At 53.8% G+C, this 17,318-nt stretch overlaps 1 protein-coding gene across 4 annotated transcripts in view; it reads right to left on the bottom strand.

Moving 5' to 3' along the window:
• Nucleotides 1–13,961: 13,961 nt before the first annotated feature.
• TOM1 (target of myb1 membrane trafficking protein) overlaps nt 13,962–17,318 on the bottom strand; it is a 39,598-nt gene continuing 36,241 nt past the window's right edge. For 3 of the 4 annotated variants that reach the window (XM_015241570.3, XM_031683345.2, XM_006207026.4), the window contains 3 exons: nt 15,978–16,037; nt 14,965–15,004; nt 13,962–14,884 (listed from right to left, as the gene is read on the bottom strand). In XM_015241570.3, the coding sequence (XP_015097056.2) occupies nt 14,730–14,884; nt 14,965–15,004; nt 15,978–16,037 (255 nt within the window). In that variant the 3' untranslated portion in view covers nt 13,962–14,729. The remainder of the gene's footprint in view (nt 14,885–14,964; nt 15,005–15,977; nt 16,038–17,318) is intronic. The other variant, XM_015241572.3, reaches the window with a different exon arrangement.

Genomic DNA, 17,318 nt, shown 5'->3' with positions numbered 1-17,318 from the left:
TAAACAAAAGGAAACAGGATAAACGATGCTGTTCCTTCCTTATAAAACCTGGTTCTTAAACATTTCTAGACCTAGCTTTGAAACCCATTAGTAATATGGGATTCGAGCCAAGGAGAGAGGCCTCACCAGAAACCAGTCCTGCCCACACTTGCACTTCCAGCCTTCAGAAGCGTGAGAATATAATGTGTATTGACACCCAGTCTGTGGCAATTGATTCATGACTGAATCTTTTGATGTCTCTGGACCTTGATTTTCTTATCTGTAATATGGGGATAATAATAGTGCCTACCTCCAAGCTTGTGTGAAATGAAATTATCCATGTCAAATATTCAGCACTGTGCCTGGCTCGTTGTAATTGCTCAATAAAAGGTAATTATTTTATTGCTTGGAGTAATGACCTTCCCCTAGAGCCCCTTGGCGGGGGCCATCCCCTATGCCCCCCTGGTAGACCATAGGGTTGCACTTTTCCTGACTGCCTGAGGGAGGCTGTGTAATGAGTCATGGCCAGCCACTTGAGGGTGGAAGTGTTTCCTGTCACCTTTCAGGCCTCAGGGCTCCGCGACCAACATGAGACCCTTCAAAACTCTTTCCTCTGGTTTGGGATGGGCAGCGTTTGAGATGGTGCCTTCTCCAACTGCCTGGGTCCCTAAGTGCCCGTCCCTGCCAGCCCTCCATGGACACAGGTACGCACAAGAAAGAACACTTTTCTGGGACGTCGTGGACACCATATGTCTGAAGTTAACAGTATTGTTTATTTGAAAGTTGCTAAGAGAGTAGATCCTAAAAATTCTCATCATAAGGAAAAAAATTTGTAACTACATCCGGTGATGGATGTTAACTAAACTTACTGTGATTACTGTTTTGCAATATATATGTATATGAGTCACCACATTGTACACCTTAAACTAATACTAACTTGTATGGTTGAGGCAGGAAGCCCCATAAAAAGACCAGCAGGATCCCTACACAGGGCTGTGACTCTCCTCTTAGCACCGACCCGTTCCCTGGCCCACAGGCTCTATCTCACTTTTTGCCTCTAAAACAGGTAACTTATACCTAGAATTCTATTGGTTCCCTGAGCTCATTTCTGATTGGTTACTTTCTTCACTTCTGATTGGTTATTACTCTCACTTCTGATTGGTCCACTTCCCTAACTTCTGATTGGTCCATTTGTAGTACTTCATTTGCATGGAGCTCACTCCTAATTGGTCTGTTTCTCCAAGGCTTGTTCCTGGTTGGTCAATTTCTGTTGTACTTTATTTGCATATGACTTGCAAAGTGTAAAACTGGCCGCCTATAAAAGGCCTGTGTAAACCTACAGATGGGGTCCAGAGCTTGAAATGTTAACTTCTCTGGTATAATAAACCTGAGTTCACTAACTCTCCGAGTGCTGTTTGGTCTCTCGCCAGGTTCCAGGTTGCTGTCACAACTGAGCTGTAACACCGAGTTGTAACACATTTTCCCACAACATAGTGATTATATCTTAATAAAATTAAAAAAAAATAAAATAAAATAGTGGAGTGGCCAAGAGTAGGGGTTGCTTACTAGCTCTGCATCACCTGGACCACCCTGACCAATGTCTGCTTAACCATCACTGCTCTTTCCTAAGTCCCTCTCCTAGTGGTGGCTGCCTCATTTCTGCATCCTCTTTGCACCCTTGCCGGCCCACTTCCTTCCCACGCTCCTCCCCGAGTGCCTTTCAACTGGCACACCTGTGGTTTCCTAAACACACCAGGGGAGGGGACCTCAGTTCTGCCTGCCACAATGAGGACCTCTATTTTACAGATGAAGAACCAGGGCTCACAGAGCTGGTGAGGAGAGATGGAGTCAGGATTAGCCAGGGAAGACAGGGATTGTTGCCAGGGGTGAGGACCACATCTCATTTGTCCATGTCCCCTGGAGAGGGGCATGTCTGTGGTTGGAGCGGGGGCTGACCAGCCATCTCTCAGGTTTCCCCGTGAGCACCTGCTCCCCTCCCCACACAGGCGAGCCCACCTTGCTGCTCCTACTCTGGAGGTTCTTTGGAGGACTGGTGTGGGCATGGGGTGGTCCCCTGGAGATTCTTTCTGGTCCAGATGAATTAATTCTGGGAAAGTCACTCTCCCTTTGGGCCTCATCAGACTCCTCTGTGGTACAGAGATGATGTAGTAGATCAGAAATCCTGAACTCGGAGGCCTCTAGTGGCCCGGCAGGCAGTGGAAGGGAGGGAGGGAAGCTACAGGGGAGGGACCGTGGCCAGTGGGGGCCCACATGCCCGGTCCTTGGGGGCATTTGGAACTCAAATGCAGCCAACTTTTGCCATGCAAGACAGCCTCTTTTATTTATTTATTTTTAAAAAAGAAATGAGAAGTTTCACATTTTTTCACACGTTGGCAATAAAAGCAATTGACAAAAAATCCTTCTATATCCAATAGCTTGTAATAACCTACAATGAAAAAAAAATGAAAAAGAATATATATGTATAACTGAATCACTCTGCTGTGCACCAGAAACTAACACAACATTGTAAATCAACTATACTACAATTTAAAAAAAAGAGAGAGAGAGAAGAAGAAAAAAAAACCCTCTACCCGTGAGCTGCTAGTGTAAGCCCTCCTGGTTAGTGAAGGGTTTTCCATCCACTTCTGCTCTCCATCCAGTTCTCTGGTTGGTAGGCCTGTGATTCCTGGAGGGTCAGGTGAGGTTGATCCAGGAGGAGATTCCAGAGATTGCAATTCTTGCCTCCTGTCCTTGGGCGCATGTCCACACTGCCCCGTGTCAGCCAACATCCTCAGGAGGCCACAGGCTGCACCCCGCAAACATTCCATGTGCCGAACCCTCGGAGGCCAGTGTCATCCTGTGCTTTTGTCATCATTCTGCCCAGGTGAGGTCTTGAGGGATGGATGATCATGGACCAGCCCCTCAGGAGTTTAAACCTAGCAGGGCTAGGTTTCATGGAGACTGGAGCCCTGTAGGTTTTTGCAAAAATAAATAAAAATCTGATTGTTCTCTGTGTGTCTGGGAACACACAGAGGGCTCTGACTTTTTTTTTTAAATTGAAGATAATCAATTTACAATGTTGTTTGGCTTATTCCTTGGTTCTTCCTCAGAGCCTAGCACACAGTAGGCTCATAGCAGGGGAGGGTCACAGTGACTCTAGCCCTTGCAGGGGCAGAGGCAGGACTTGAAGCTGGAAGGGGACTGAGCTTGGGGGACAAGACTGAAAGGAAACAAACCAGGATTAAAGAGGGTGGGGTGGGCCTAAGAGTTTGCCTTAACTATCAATGAGATTGTTTTTTTTTCAAGTAACCTTAAAAAAGATTACTTAAAAAGTACTCAAAGCTTAAACAACAAGTTCATACTGTACAGCACAGGGAACTATATTCAATATTTTGTGGTAACTTACGGTGAAAAATAATATTAAAACGAATATATGTATGTTCCTATATGACTGAAGCATTGTGCTGTACACCGGAAATTGACACAACATTGTAAACTGACTATACTTGAATTAGAAAAAGAAAAAGGATGAACCCACAAACTTTTGGTCAACTAATCTTCGACAATGGAGGCAAGAATATACAATGGAATAAAGACAGTCTCTTCAGCAAGTGGTGTTGGGAAAACTGGACAGCAGCATGTAAAATAATGAATCTAGAACACTCCCTTACACCATACACAAAAAATAAACTCAAAATGGATCAAAGACTTAAACATAAGACAAGATACAATAAACCTCCTAGAGGAAAATGTAGGCAAAACATTATCTGACATACATCTCAAAAATGTTCTCCTAGGGCAGTCTACCCAAGCAATAGAAATAAAAGCAAGAATAAACAAATGGGACCTAATTAAACTTACAAGCTTCTGCACGGCAAAGGAAACCAGAAGTAAAACAAAACGACAGCCTACAGAATGGGAGAAAATCTTTGCAAATGAAACCGACAAAGGCTTGATTTCCAGAATATATAAGCAGCTCATACGACTCAATAAGAAACAACCAAACAACCCAATCCAAAAATGGGCAGAAGACATAAACAAGCAATTCTCCAAGGAAGACGTACAAATGATCAATAGGCACATGAAAAAATGCTCAATATCACTAATTACCAGAGAAATGCAAATCAAAACTACCATGAGGTATCACCTCACACCAGTCAGAATGGCCATCATTCAAAAATCCACAAATGACAAATGCTGGAGAGAATGTGGGGAAAGGGGAACCCTCCTTCACTGCTGGTGGGAATGCAGTTTGGTGCAGCCACTATGGAAAACTGTATGGAGGTTCCTCAAAAGACTAGGAACAGACTTCCCATATGACCCAGAAATTCCACTCCTGGGCTTATATCCAGAAGGAACCCTATTTCAGGATGACACCTGCACCCCAATGTTCATAGCAGCACTATTTACAATAGCCAAGACATGGAAACAACCTAAATGTCCATCAACAGATGACTGGATAAAGAAGTAGTGGTATATTTATACAATGGAATACTATTTAGCCATAAAAACTGACAACAATGCCATTTGCAGCAACATGGATGCTCCTGGAGAATGTCATTCTAAGTGAAGTAAGCCAGAAAGAGAAAGAAAAATACCATATGAGATCACTCATATGTGGATTCTAAAAACAAAAAAAAAACAAAAAAACAAAGCATAAATATGAAACAGAAATAGACTCATAGACATAGAATACAAACTTGTGGTTGCCAGGGGGACAAAGAGTGGAAAGGGACTGGGATTTCAAAATGTAGACTAGATAAACAAGATTGTCCTGTGTAGCACAGGGAAATACATACAGGATCTTGTGGTGGCTCACAGCGAAAGAGAATGTGACAATGAATGTATGTGTGTTCATGTATAACTGAAAAATTGTGCTCTACACTGGAATTTGACACAACATTGTAAAATGATTATAAGTCAATAAAAAATGTTAAAAAAAAAAAGAAAAAGAAAAAGGACTCAAAGCTACACAGCTTATAAATTGTGAAGTTCATGCCACAAACTACTATGTACAGAATAAACAACAAAGTCCTACTGTACAGCACAGGGAACTATAGCCAATAGCCTGTAATAACCTATCATGAAAAAGAATATGAAAAAGAATATATATATGTATGACTGAATTACTATGCTGTACACCAGAAACAAATACAGCATTGTAAATTTTAAAAATAAAGCTTATTTGCATAAAAAAGTTGTGAAGCCCAGAGGCAATGCACTGTTTTTTTTTTATCGTGATAAAACATACGTGACATAAAATTTACCATTTTAACCATTTTTAAGTGTGCCTTTTAGTGGCATTAAGTACTTTCACATTGTTGATGGTCACCACCATCCATCTCCAGAACTTTTTCATCATCCCAAACTGAAACTCTGTCCCCGTTGAACAATATCCCTGTTAGATTTTGTGGCTTAACGGATGGTTCAGTTTCGGGGGGCTTCTCTGGGAGGTGGTAAGTGTCCTGTCACTGGAGGTGAGCAAGCAAAGACTGGTGTGAGGTACAGGGATTAGCAGATGGCACAACTGGACTGTGACCCTGTGCTGGTATTTCCCAGGTTTCTGCTGGAGGATGAGACAAAAGGCTTGACCTGTTGCTAACTGAAGTGGGAGATTTTGCTGTGTGGGTTTTTTTGTGTGTCCCAGGGGACATGATTGGAACCGCAGTTTACCTGTATTAAAAACAAGCTGTCCAATAACAAGGCTCCTTCATATGTCACACAGGCCACGATCTCTTCAGGCCAGTCTGGGTCCAGCCCACAGACGTGGCCAGTTCACTCATGGTGCTGCCCGTGCCCTCACCTTCCGGAATATGTGACAGTCCCCCCACCCCTGCAAGAGGGTGCAGCGTACGGTAAGACGGTGGATGTGGTTGGTTGTTTACTCAACAGCCATCCCCACCTCCCCCTTAGAAACAGACCCCCCTCCTCCAGTTTGTTCTGGATTCAAACGGAAGCATACTCAGGGAAGATGTGCCCATGAGTCATGATTGCTCTAAGGCGTGGTCCCTGAGCTGTCTTGTGGTAATCCCATTTCTCTTTACAAGTGTCATCACGGAGGTAAATTCCAAGATGGATAGATGACTTGGTCAGAAATTCAGGAGTGGCTCATCTGAGCCGGGCCCTGATAGGTGAGTGAGTTAAATGAGGGTTAGGGCAGTTCTAGAGGGAACGGCATGTACAAAGGCCCTGTGGTCAGGGTGGGAAACTTCCAAGGTGAGAAAGCCAGCCTGCATGTCTAGAGTGCAGAGAATCTAAAGAGCGTGGCAGGATGGGGACCCCAGGGGCCTTGGAGGCCAGGCTAGGAAGTGGGCCTTTCAGAGCAAGCAAAGGGTTTTTGGTGTGTGTTCTGGGGTTTGGGGTGCAAGTGTTGTAAAACATAGTCAGATTCGCCTCTTGAAATGTATTCTAGCTGCGTGTGAGGACGACATTGGGAGGAAGGCAGAGTTGCCTCTTTAATCCCCTAACTTCACGTCCAGTAAAAGTCCAAAGTCCTCCAGAGTTTCAGGGATCCCTGCACACTGATGCTCTCACCACTTCCCCTGCTGCTCTGGCTTCTTCCTGAGTGGTTTCTGCTGGGCACTGTGCTGACTCAGATGTGAAACCACACCCCTTCTCCATTTCCACAAAACCCTCCTCTTGACAAATACTTGTGAGCAGAACAGAAGGACCTCGGGGGCATGGCATCTTGGGTCTGTCCTTCCAGAACTTCGGGGGATGCACTGCTCTCTCGCCTCCCCCAGCCCAACAGCTCCTCTCTGGATCTGCCCCCAACCCTTCCCCTGGTCACCCCTTCGTTCTTCTCCTCTCCTTCCCTTGTCTCTGGGATCCCCTCCCACCTCCGGGGGCATTAGAACTGTAGGATTCGGTTCCCTCTGCAATTCCGCTCTCCCAGCTCCCCTCCAAGCTTGCAGACCCCGAGTCACGTGTCACAAACCTCACTGTGACATCGGTTCATTTTCTCTGACCACTGCCTTTGATGGGACCCGGCCTCTCACTTGAGGCCTTTGTGACACCTCTGACAGTTTGGCTAACTTCCTTTTACTTTTGATAAAAGAAATGTTCACATATTGAGGTCTGGGGAAGTCATTCTGGCTTATCTAGGAGTTAACTTGAATTTCATGCTAACTAAAACAGCCTGTTCGTGGCCTATTAAACATACACTGTATATCTGCTTTAATTATTAAGGAAAACAGGCTGTGTGGTGGTGTGCACAGCTGTCCTCAGCTCCTGCCCCCTTGGTGCGGGCTGTGGGGGAGGCGGGCTACTCCAAACAGTGGGTGGACCCAGCAGGGCTGGACAAACAGGCTGTGTGGCTGGTTCCCGAGGACAAGTGGCTAGGGCACTTCTGGCTGGAATGAGAAGCGGCCCCGGTATGCGAGGCAGTCTGATTAGGATGCACAAAAGGTAAAGTATTAACTCCTCAACGCATCGCACAGCATTTGTAGACAAAACCCGGACCAGCGGAAAAACTGGCAAATCCAAGTCCTGGGGAAGCCACGATAAAGGAGGTCCTTAGTGAGAGATGGTTTACAACCTGAGGACCAGCTGGTCTCTGAAGTTTAACATTTTGTGGGAGCCCCTGGTGCGTGGAGGGCAGGGGAAGTGTTTCCACGGAGGGACTCCCAGCTGCTGTCTGCTCCCCGCTTCCTGCTGGGCAGGTTCCGTGGGAGACCTGGTTCTGCCACAGATTTGCTAAGTGGCTTTGGCCAAGTTTCTGCACCACTCTGGGCGGGGGGGAAAAGGGACCCTGCCCAGCCACCCTGGCACACACATACTAGCCCCACAGCAGCCCTAGGCATAGCCCCCAGTGTTTCCTAGAAAAAGAGGACTCAGTGAGGCCTGTCCACTTTCCAGCTGTGTGACCTCGGACAGAGCATCTGACTTTTCTGAGCCCCTCACTTCTCTCCTTCATAAAACTTTCTTTCCATCTCAGGAGCAGCAGGGCTGGGTCGAGCCCCCAGTGCAGCCTGAGGGCAGGTGCACAGGCAGCCCCTGGCCCTCTTCCTGGACCACCCGCATCATCTCCTTTTCCCAGGAGCTATCCTGGGGCTGGGCTGGGTAGGGGGGCGTGAGTGCAAGGATGTTTCCAGCTTGGGTTTCCCTTCCTTCCTGCCCCCAGGCCGCCAGCTCCCCAGCAGGCAGCCCGCATGCTCTCCCAGGCCGCCCAGGGCCCTGTCACTCAGCGGCCCCCTCACCTGTCCTCTGACCTGGCCTCCAGGTGTTTGCTGCTCCTGTGGGTCTTTGTGAGGGAGAATGCCCCCAGGGCCCCATGTCTCCATCTCTATTGTTAGGATTTCTTGCCTCATATTTCTCTCTTTTTTTTTTTTCCCAGAGGGAGGGTTGTGGGACGTGGGGGTTGAGACAGCAGAACAGCAGAGAAGTAAGAAGCCTCAGGGTCACTTAATTTAATCCCCTCGGTTAACAGCGAGGACACTGAGGCCCAGGGAGAGGAAAGGGCTTGCCCCAAATCCAATCATAAATCAGTGGCCAGTGGCTTTGTCTGCTGACTCCCAGCCAGTACTTGGGCGCCCCGCAGCCCTCGCCTGACCAATGGGGCCCCTGCACTGGCCTCCCTGAACTCTCGGGGTGGGCTAGGGGCCCCCTCTTCAGGTGAGGAGGCGGCACACCTGCGGAGGGCCCCCTCCCTTCCCTGGGTGGCTGTCGTCTGTGATAACCACGGTGGCCCAGCCAGCTGTGACCCTGACTTGCTGGGGATCTGGGGACCCGTCGGTGTGGGTTTATTCCCTCTGTCGGCCAAGACTGGAGGTGCAGCCTCAGTACGGAGCCAGCCTGAACTGTCAGAGAGAGAGGGGTGGAGGCTGGCAGAGGGCCGGGGCAGGGAGAGGGCACAGGAGTCTGGAGTCAGAGGCAAGGGGAGATGATGGGGCCGCTGCCCCTTCAGCCTTGTCCCGCTACCCCAGGGTGTGCAGAAGTGAACCCTACCAGCTCCCTGCCTTGGATCTGCTCTAAAACATAGTTAGGGAGCAGTAGGGACCAGGAAGTCCCCTATCCTGGGGTCCGGGTGCCTGTGGTCTCCCTTTCTCCACCTCCTTCTTGCTTTACTCTGCTCCTGGCCCTAATGGCTGGTCCTTCCTGGGCTCCCAAGGCCAGGTTGGTCCAAGGACAGGTCAAACCACCCTCATACCCCTACCAGGGGAAAGGCCAGGGGAGTGGAGGTGGGTGTTACACGTGATCTCCCCTCTGTGGAGGCTGTGAGGGTCAGGGACGATGATGTTCTGGGACGGGGGCCAGAGCAGAGCAGACATGCCCTGGGAGAATGGTGGTGGGGCCAGAGGGAATCAGCGTGTCTGACCATTACGGACTGAATTATGTCTCCCTCAACTTCATCATTGAAGTCCTAACCTCTAAGACCTCAGAATGTGACTGTATTTGGAGATAGAGTTTTTAAAGAGGTTATTAAAGTAAAATGAGGTCATTAGGGTGCGTTGGTGTCCTTAGAAGAAGAGAAGATTAGGACCCAGACACACACAGAGAACCATGTGAAGACACAGGGAGAAGACAGCACCTGCCAGCCGTGGAGAGAGGCCTCAGGACCACTAACCTGCTGGCATCTTGGCCTCCAGGCCCCAGAACTGAGACAACACATTTTTGTTATTTAAGCCCCCAGTCTGTGGTACCCTGTCATGATGACCCTAGAACTCAGATACACTGGCTAAGGATTTTTGTGGTGCTTTCTGTTGTAAGAGGTAGGCTGGAGTGGTTTGGAGTTGCAAATAGCAGATTTGTATAAACATTTGGGTGGTTTGTAGGGACAACGGGACTCAGACATCACTTCACAGAGGCTTACTCTGACCATCCTTCTTAAAGTGAAACCTCCTCTTTTCTTCTACTCCTGTCCTGAAAAATCGGTCCAAAGCCAATAGATGGGACCAGGCAAAGCAGGCAGCAGCCTTGCGGTGGGGCTGTGCCCAGAGTGGGGTGTTGAAGCCTACGCTGGGTGAGGAGGGGTCTGAGCAGAGGCTCCGGTGGTCCATCCAGGGATGCCGAGACGCCAGCAAGGTAGGAGCACACCTGCGCATGGATCTGAACTCTGTGTCCACAGAGCAGGCCCAGGGGAACGGGCACACCCTGTGCTTTGTAGGAGGCACTCACAGCTTCAGGGGGCTCCAAGGGGCAGGGCTCCCTGTTGCCCACCCAGAGCTCTGTTTGCTGGCGCTGCAGTGTGTCAACTTGGTGGCGGTGGACCCCACCCTGGCATAATCTCACTGGCCCTGGTACATGCAGCGCTGCTGCCATCTTGTGGTCACTGTGGGACACTGACCTGAGCCAGAGTCACTCAGGGGCAGAAGCTCAAGCCCAAGAGAGGCGGGCAAGGGCAATGCCAGCGGAACTGATGCTGTCTTGGAGGCAGCAAGCGCCTCCAAAAGCTGGGAAGGCAGTACTGGAGGCTGAACTGGGGCCTCTGAAATTACCGGCGAATCAGAGGGGCAGAGCTCCTGGCTGGGTGACTGGAGCAGAGGCCGCTTTGGATGGAGGGGGTACTATCCGTGACAACATGTTTATATATTTTCTTGACAGATGTGCTCCTGCTCGTCTCAGTTAACCCCCAAACAACCCTATGAGGCGGTGCCTGCTATTAGCTTATTTACAGGTGAGAGAATCGAGGTGAAGAGAGGTTAAGTAATTTGCCTAAGGTCACACAGCTCAGAGGGCAGCACCGAGTCGGAGAGGCTGGGATTGTGGGGCGGGGTCTGGTGGGTCAAGGAAACCAGGAAGGAGTGGAGAAGGTAGAGGCTCTATGAAGAGGCTTCCAGGTGGCTCTGGTTAGCACTTCCTCCAGGCTCCAGGGACTGCCTCCTAGGCGCCCCCGCCCTGCCCACCTGCCTGGCTCCACTCAACCTCCCTGCACCCCTGGTAAAGCGCCATCTCCAAGGCAGCTGGGCTGGGCAGGAGGCACTGGCGCCTTGTTAATCCCATTGGAGGCTGCAGCCCAAGGCCCCTGCCTGCAGCTGGTCCTCGTTTATGTGGGGCTGCTCAACTTCCTGGCGCCGTGGAATGATTGGCCCAGGGCCTGTGGCCTCAGACACCGCCTGGTGCCAGGAAACCCAGACTGGCCAGCGCTGGTGGCTCCTGCCAGCACTTCCTTGCCCACTCAGGCCCCAGCTGCCTTCTCTCCAGAGGAGGGGCCCTTAAAGTAGGGCGGCCCAGTGCTGCTGCCCCCAGTGGGGAAGCCAGACACCTTCATGGGCCCCCTTCCTGCTGGGCTCTTTGCATCCGCCGCACCTCACTCGCCCTGGGCCCTCATCAGAGGCCCTCCCTGACCTCCCATCTCCCATCCCTCAGCATCAGTTCCCCTTTCCTTCATGTCAGAGCAGGTGAACTTACACTTGTTTTTACTGCCCCTTCCTACCCACGTGACCCACCAGGCCTGGCATGTTCACCTCTGTATTCTCAGCACCTCGATGCACGCCTGGCGTGCAGTTGGCGTTTAGGGGATACCCATGTGCAGAAAAGAATAGACAACTTGGCACCTTTAGCCATGAACAGGCCTTGAGGCCCTGGAGTCACCTGCTGAAGGTTCCCTGGGCTTTTGAGTTTGGATCCTTGCAAAATCACCACTCCCCGCAGGGAACCCCAGTTTCATGGTGCCTAGCGGAGAGAACGAGGGAGGTGGGCAGAGAGGGGAGGCAACAGTGTTGAGAGGAGTGGGTCATGCCCTTCCATTACTTAGTCTGTGACTGCTCAAGTCCTGGCTTCCCCCAACCTCAGTTCCCTCCCTGCAAGCAGTGGTCAAAGCCGCCGACCCCAACGGCCGTTGTGAGCGTGGAGTAGGGCATATGGTAGGGCCCAGTGAGGTGTGGGGGGTGGGGTGTGGGGGGACCTGGGAGAGCCTGGGGGCTGCAGGGGAGGGGAGAGGGCCCCCAGTCTCCCAGGGGCCCAGGTCAGCCCTGGGACAGATGCCTGGAGGGACACCTGTCCGAGTTCACCAGGACAGCTTACCCCACCGTGTGTGCGTGTGCACACACATGAGCAGCAGTAGTGCAGCCAAGCCAGGAGTGGGGGCGTAACCCATCTCTTATCACCACAGTCCTCTGATCTGGCTGCCAGATGCTGCCAACCTCATAACAGGCACCAGCTGAAAAGGTGTCTATTATGAAAAAGACGGTCATGAAACCTAGGTGCTTTAGAGGCCTTCATTTGAATCTGGAGTTGAGTACGAAATTAAGCTTGCTGCCCCAGACGCTGCTGGTCTGGTAGGTTGTTGCTGGCGGCCGGACAGGAGCAGCCAAGGAAGGGGCCTCTGGAAGAGATCTGCTGTCCTGAGTGCTGTCAGGAGGAGGTGGCCGGGCCAACAAGATAAAACAGCCTGGAGAGTTGGGCCCAAGTCCCCAGCACGCGACCACCTCTGCGTGGCCTAAAGCAGGAGAATCTGGAGGAAGCACTGGCACCTGAGTGGAGGCAGGGAGCAGAAGTGGCCGCGTGACAGCATGACACGTGAACTCTGGCTTATTCCCAGCTCTGAGTAAGGGTGGCCTCGGGCAGGGCTGGCACGGCTCCACCACCTCGGCACGGGGGTCACTGCTGAGTAACCAGGCAAGGCTGGACCACATCCAGGAGACGCTTAATACCTTGTTAAAAGCAGAGCCTTCCCATTACCTGGGCGAACACACAGCTAATTTGTGCAGGACGTAGGCGGTAACCTTGAGTTTGGACCAGCATAGCTTGGTGTGAGGACCCAGGGCACCTCCATCTCCTAAGGAGCTGTCAGACCAGGCTGATGGCTGGCTGCCCAGAGGTGAGCAATATAGCTGCCCCCACAGGGGGGAAAAAGGAGAGAAGGTGGTAGGTTGGGGAAATGAGTCAGCTGTGAGGTTCAGGCCTGGTTCCTCTGCATGCCTAGACAGCGAGCCCCCTCCTCCCTGCCTAGAGGACGGACAAGCCCCCGGTCCCACTGTAGCTGCCCCCAGGCTGCTTTCCTTGCCCCAGCTTCACCTGGAGGGCTGGCTGGCCCTGGTCTCCCGTGTGCCCCGCTCCACGCCGCGCCTCAGAACACAGGTGCAGCCCGCCCCCTGCTGGCGGGAGCTGGTGGCAGCTCAGAGCAGACGGAGCCCCACTCCGGCCACCCAGGGTCCCTGGACCCAGGCATTTCGACTTCCGCTCTCCTCCACAGGCCAACCTTTCAGGCAGGTCAACCGCTCCAGCCCCATACCAGCCCCCTTCCCTTCTTTCACCGCATGCTGGGCCCAGAGGCTCCAACATGCCTCAAGGAGTGGTCCTTCGGGAGCCTGGTGTGGAGTCCAGACCGGGAAAGGGAGGGTATGCCAAGGCCTGGGGCTCCTGAGCTGCCATGGAGACAAGAACTGACACCTGTGCCTGACCTGTGACCCAGCTCCTTGAGCTGTGTGCCCAGTCATCCAGCTAAGCCTCTGTGTTGTCATCAGGAAAATGGGGACAATGCACGGATGTGTGAGGAAGTGTCCAGCACGTGATAAACAGCTGCACCTGGCACGGCTCACATGACCCACTGAGTCACAGAGTCGGCCTCTGTAAAACAAGAAGCAACTTTGCTTTGCCCAGGGCTGTGATGACTCCACGAGCCCATGTAGAGCCTGGTATGGTGCCTGGCCCCTGGGCCTTAGACAGGATGGCCGGCATCCTCTCTGCAGGCTCCCTGCCCCACCACGCCAACCCTGTGCACATGCCCTCCCTCCCTCGTGATCGTGTGCTACTGTTGCCAGGCAGGAGCTGGCCTGAGTGGGGACAGCAGTGAGGTGCCCTGAGGATGCAGACACATCACTCATGGAGAGCCATAGGGCCTCTTGGCAGGCAACTCCTGTGTTGTGGGGTGAGGGGGCCGCACCTGCCTGCAGCTGGTGTGAAGTGTGGCTGGGCTGCACCTGCACCGTCTGCAGATGCCTGTCTCGTGGACGGCCCCCAGCCCAGCCCAAAGTAGTCCCTGCCTGTGGTGAGGCCAAGAAGTCACTTCCACCTGGAGACTGAATGACACCGCTAGCAGGGTGGTTCTCTACCTTTAATTGGGGATACAAAAGGCACCTCTCCCAGTACAAGAGGATCAACCAACAGGTAGGTAGGCCCCATGCCCGGTGGAGCCACCGGGGTGGAACAGAGGACGGACGGAGGGAAAGGCAGTGGAGGAGGTCGTGGGGGCCACAGGTGCTCCAGGCATCCCCAGAAGCCTCCTCTTGCGGCCTGGGATGGTGAGGTCTCCCCTCACCATGTGCAGCTTCATACCTGGACAGTGTGCGCTCAGCAGAGGACCACATACTCTTCCCTCAACAGCTGGCCAAAGCCTTTGGGCTCCAAGCCAGGGGCCAGGGAACGGACCCGAGGCTGGGACGGAAGCTTCTGCTGTCTCCAGCCTCCAGCCAGGCCTCGACTGGCAGTGTGGGCTCTCAAGAGGGCTCCTCTGGGGGTAGGTCCAGGGAGAGGATCACCCAGGACAAGGGGAGTCACGCTGGGGCAACTAAACAGCCAGCCTGTCTGTGCCGGGGCCTCCTGGTTCTCAGCAAAGTCGTAGTGCTCGGCTGGGGGTGAGGGAGGGAGGCAGGAGCATCCAGGATCCCAACACAGAATTGCCCTGCCTTCCCCCGCCCCCCATTCAGCCAGTTGCCTCCACATCCCCAGGTATGGCCCAACCTCAAGGGGGAGAGCAGAGCATACAAGCCATCCCCAAAGCAGCCTGAACACCGAGGGAGGGAGAGGCCCCACCACAGGTGAGGTGTGGGGCAGCAGGGGCTTGGGCAGCAGGGCGCCAGGCCCCACGCTCATAAGGCAAACAGCATGTCGTCGTCTTTCTCCTGGGTCTTCTTTCGAGGGGCGGTGCCAGGAGGAGGGCCCGGGGGACCTTCGGCCGAGGGGCTGGAGAGGTTGGGCAGACGATCGGCCACTTTGGCCCGTTCCTCCAGGAACTTGTCAAATTCTAGAGGAACGAGAGGGAGGCTGGGGGTGGGCTCCAAGGCTGGAGCAGGGGAGGGGGTGGGCAGGGCCAGGGTCTCCTACCTTCACTGGTGACACCCTTGGACTCCTCCGCATCATTCCCCTGAGAACACAGAAGGCGGTGAGGTTAGCAGCAGGCACTGCAGGGCAGGTCCAGAATGATCCAGACCTGGGCCCCACCCCTTCCTGAACCCCACGGCCTTGGTGTTGCCTGATTCTCTGAGCCCGGTTTTCCATTTAGTGAAACTCACAGGGCTGTTGGGAAGCTAAAACGGACAACTGTTTGCTGAGTGCCAAGCACAGTGTGGTGCCCAGTGGGCCCTCCATGAACGCTACTTCCTTTCCTTCCAGTGTCTAGAGGGACGGACTGACTCACCCCATGATGGAAAGGCTGATGCCCCAGACTGAGGCCCTGCACAGTCAAGCTGGGGGCTGATGAGGGGGTAACCTCCATCCACCGGACAAGACAGACAGACCCTCTCCTGACCTTGGGCAGAAACACGGTCTTGACCACCTGCAAAGGCAGCCTCTGGCCCTGGAAGTGCCCAGGCACTTGGTCTTTTGTGCCCAGAGCAGGGAGGTGGTGGTGGATGCTGGGGAAGGAGCCCTGGATGGGGAGCTCAGGCTGACTCTGCCCTGGCCACTCACCAGGGGCGGCAGGGCACTCACTGGGGACTGTGGGGCTTCGCGCACCTTCCTTGGGGTGCAGCAGCCCTGGTGGCTGCCTGTCAGTCTCCCAATCTGTGTCCTGGGGCTGCGGAGTGCATCCCTCTGAGCGTGGCTCCCTGAGTTACCGCAGGTGCCAAGCTCTGTGCTGTCCTGGTTCCCGGCTGCGCTTGGCCCACACGTCCTGCCCATAGTGGGCCCTCGGGTGGTAGCCGGCTTGGGGAAGGGGAGGCTCCAGCAGCTGCGAGGGGTGGGGGGTGGGCGGCAGGGGATGGAATGCTCCCAGCTGCTGCTGTGGCCCACGTTAATGCTCTCCCTTCACCAGCTGCTCACCCTGCCCCCACAACCAGTCACTTCCTCACGAGAAAAATGGAAGCCATGGGTCTGTGGGTGAGGAGCCCCTGACTCACCACGTCAGTGGACAGCCACTGCTCGATGTCCTCCATGAGGCAGGCCTGGGTGACAGGGATCTGGAGGGACGGGCGGGGGTGAGGCGGGGAGGCAGTACACTGGATGACCAGCCGTCCACCAGCTGTGGCCCCAGGCAGTCGCCCACCCCTGAGCCTCCTCACTTCTGTGATGGGGCCACTTAGACCTGCCCTGCCCTCTGCTGGGGGCCGAGGCCCCAGCAGCCCCTCCAAGATGGCTCCTGCCTAGATGCCTGGGACCCACAGCTCTACCCACGGTGCCAGTCTGTGGGCAAGGGGAATTTGGGGCCAGCAGGCTGAGCAGGGGGCTAGGGATGGGGCGCCTAACAGCTGGAGCAGGGCCTCGAGGAGACAATGGACCCCTGGCTCCCTGCGGGCTGTGGGGCGGGGCTTCGTGCGCAGGCCCAGGGCCAGGACTGAGCACAGGTGCGCAGGAGCATCTGATGGAGGGATGTGCAAAGCTCAAGGAGCAGCCAGCCATTGGGCTGGGGCAAGGGACGTTGGGTTGTCCCCCACACCTCCGTGGACTCAGAATTCATGGTTCAAGGCGGTGTGGGGGGGCCGGAGCAGAAGGAGGTGCTGAGATGACTAGATGAGGCCAGGCCTTTGGCTCCAGAGGAACTGTGGCTGGCTACCCATGGGGACATTTCATGCTGGGCCACAAAGACACGGGCTCTGCCACAGAGGCTTCCACGTCCACAGGGGCTGGGGGCTGAGGGTCCGACTGAGGCTGAGTTGGGGACCGGGCGCTTCCTACTCAAAATATATCTTCACTGGGAGAATCCAGCTGGGGGTTTTGAGCACAGACTCTGGGACAGAGATGCTGGAAGTGGCTGGGCCCCTGAGACTCAGTGCGTGTTTCTTAGCTCCCTTGACCCCCACTTCGCTCACCGTTAAGAGAGGATGACAGTACCTGCTGTCCAGGTGGCTGTGAGGGTTAAACGGGATGAGGGGACGAAGAGCTCAGCCCAGCACCTGGCACAGCGCAGATGCGCAGGAAAGTGCGATTACTGCGTAGCTACTTTGGGAAATGGAGGGAGAGGGCGTCTTTCTCTAGTCAAAGCCAGGTCAGCCCCCAAGCTCTGTGCTCAGTGCCCAGGCCCCAGTGGGCAGCGGGAGCCGACTTTCCAGCAGCAGCAGCAGCAGCGGCAGCGAGTTCTCTGGGATGCCCACCCCAGCTCCCTCTGCTGGCCCTCGGCCCAGAACCAGGCGAGCCCCCGTCACCTCCCAGCTGCCAGAGGGGCGGCCCGGGCCCTGCTTCCGAGGCAGCACCGAGGGGTCGTGGAAGTAAGAGTCGAGGGAGTGGGCTGCGCTGAGCACTGG

The sequence above is a fragment of the Vicugna pacos genome, chromosome 12 (assembly GCF_048564905.1).
Source record: "Vicugna pacos chromosome 12, VicPac4, whole genome shotgun sequence".
In the NCBI taxonomy this organism is placed as follows: Eukaryota; Metazoa; Chordata; class Mammalia; order Artiodactyla; family Camelidae; genus Vicugna; species Vicugna pacos.
The sequence above is the reverse complement of the archived record's forward strand: the minus strand, read 5'-3'. Positions and strand labels throughout refer to the sequence as shown.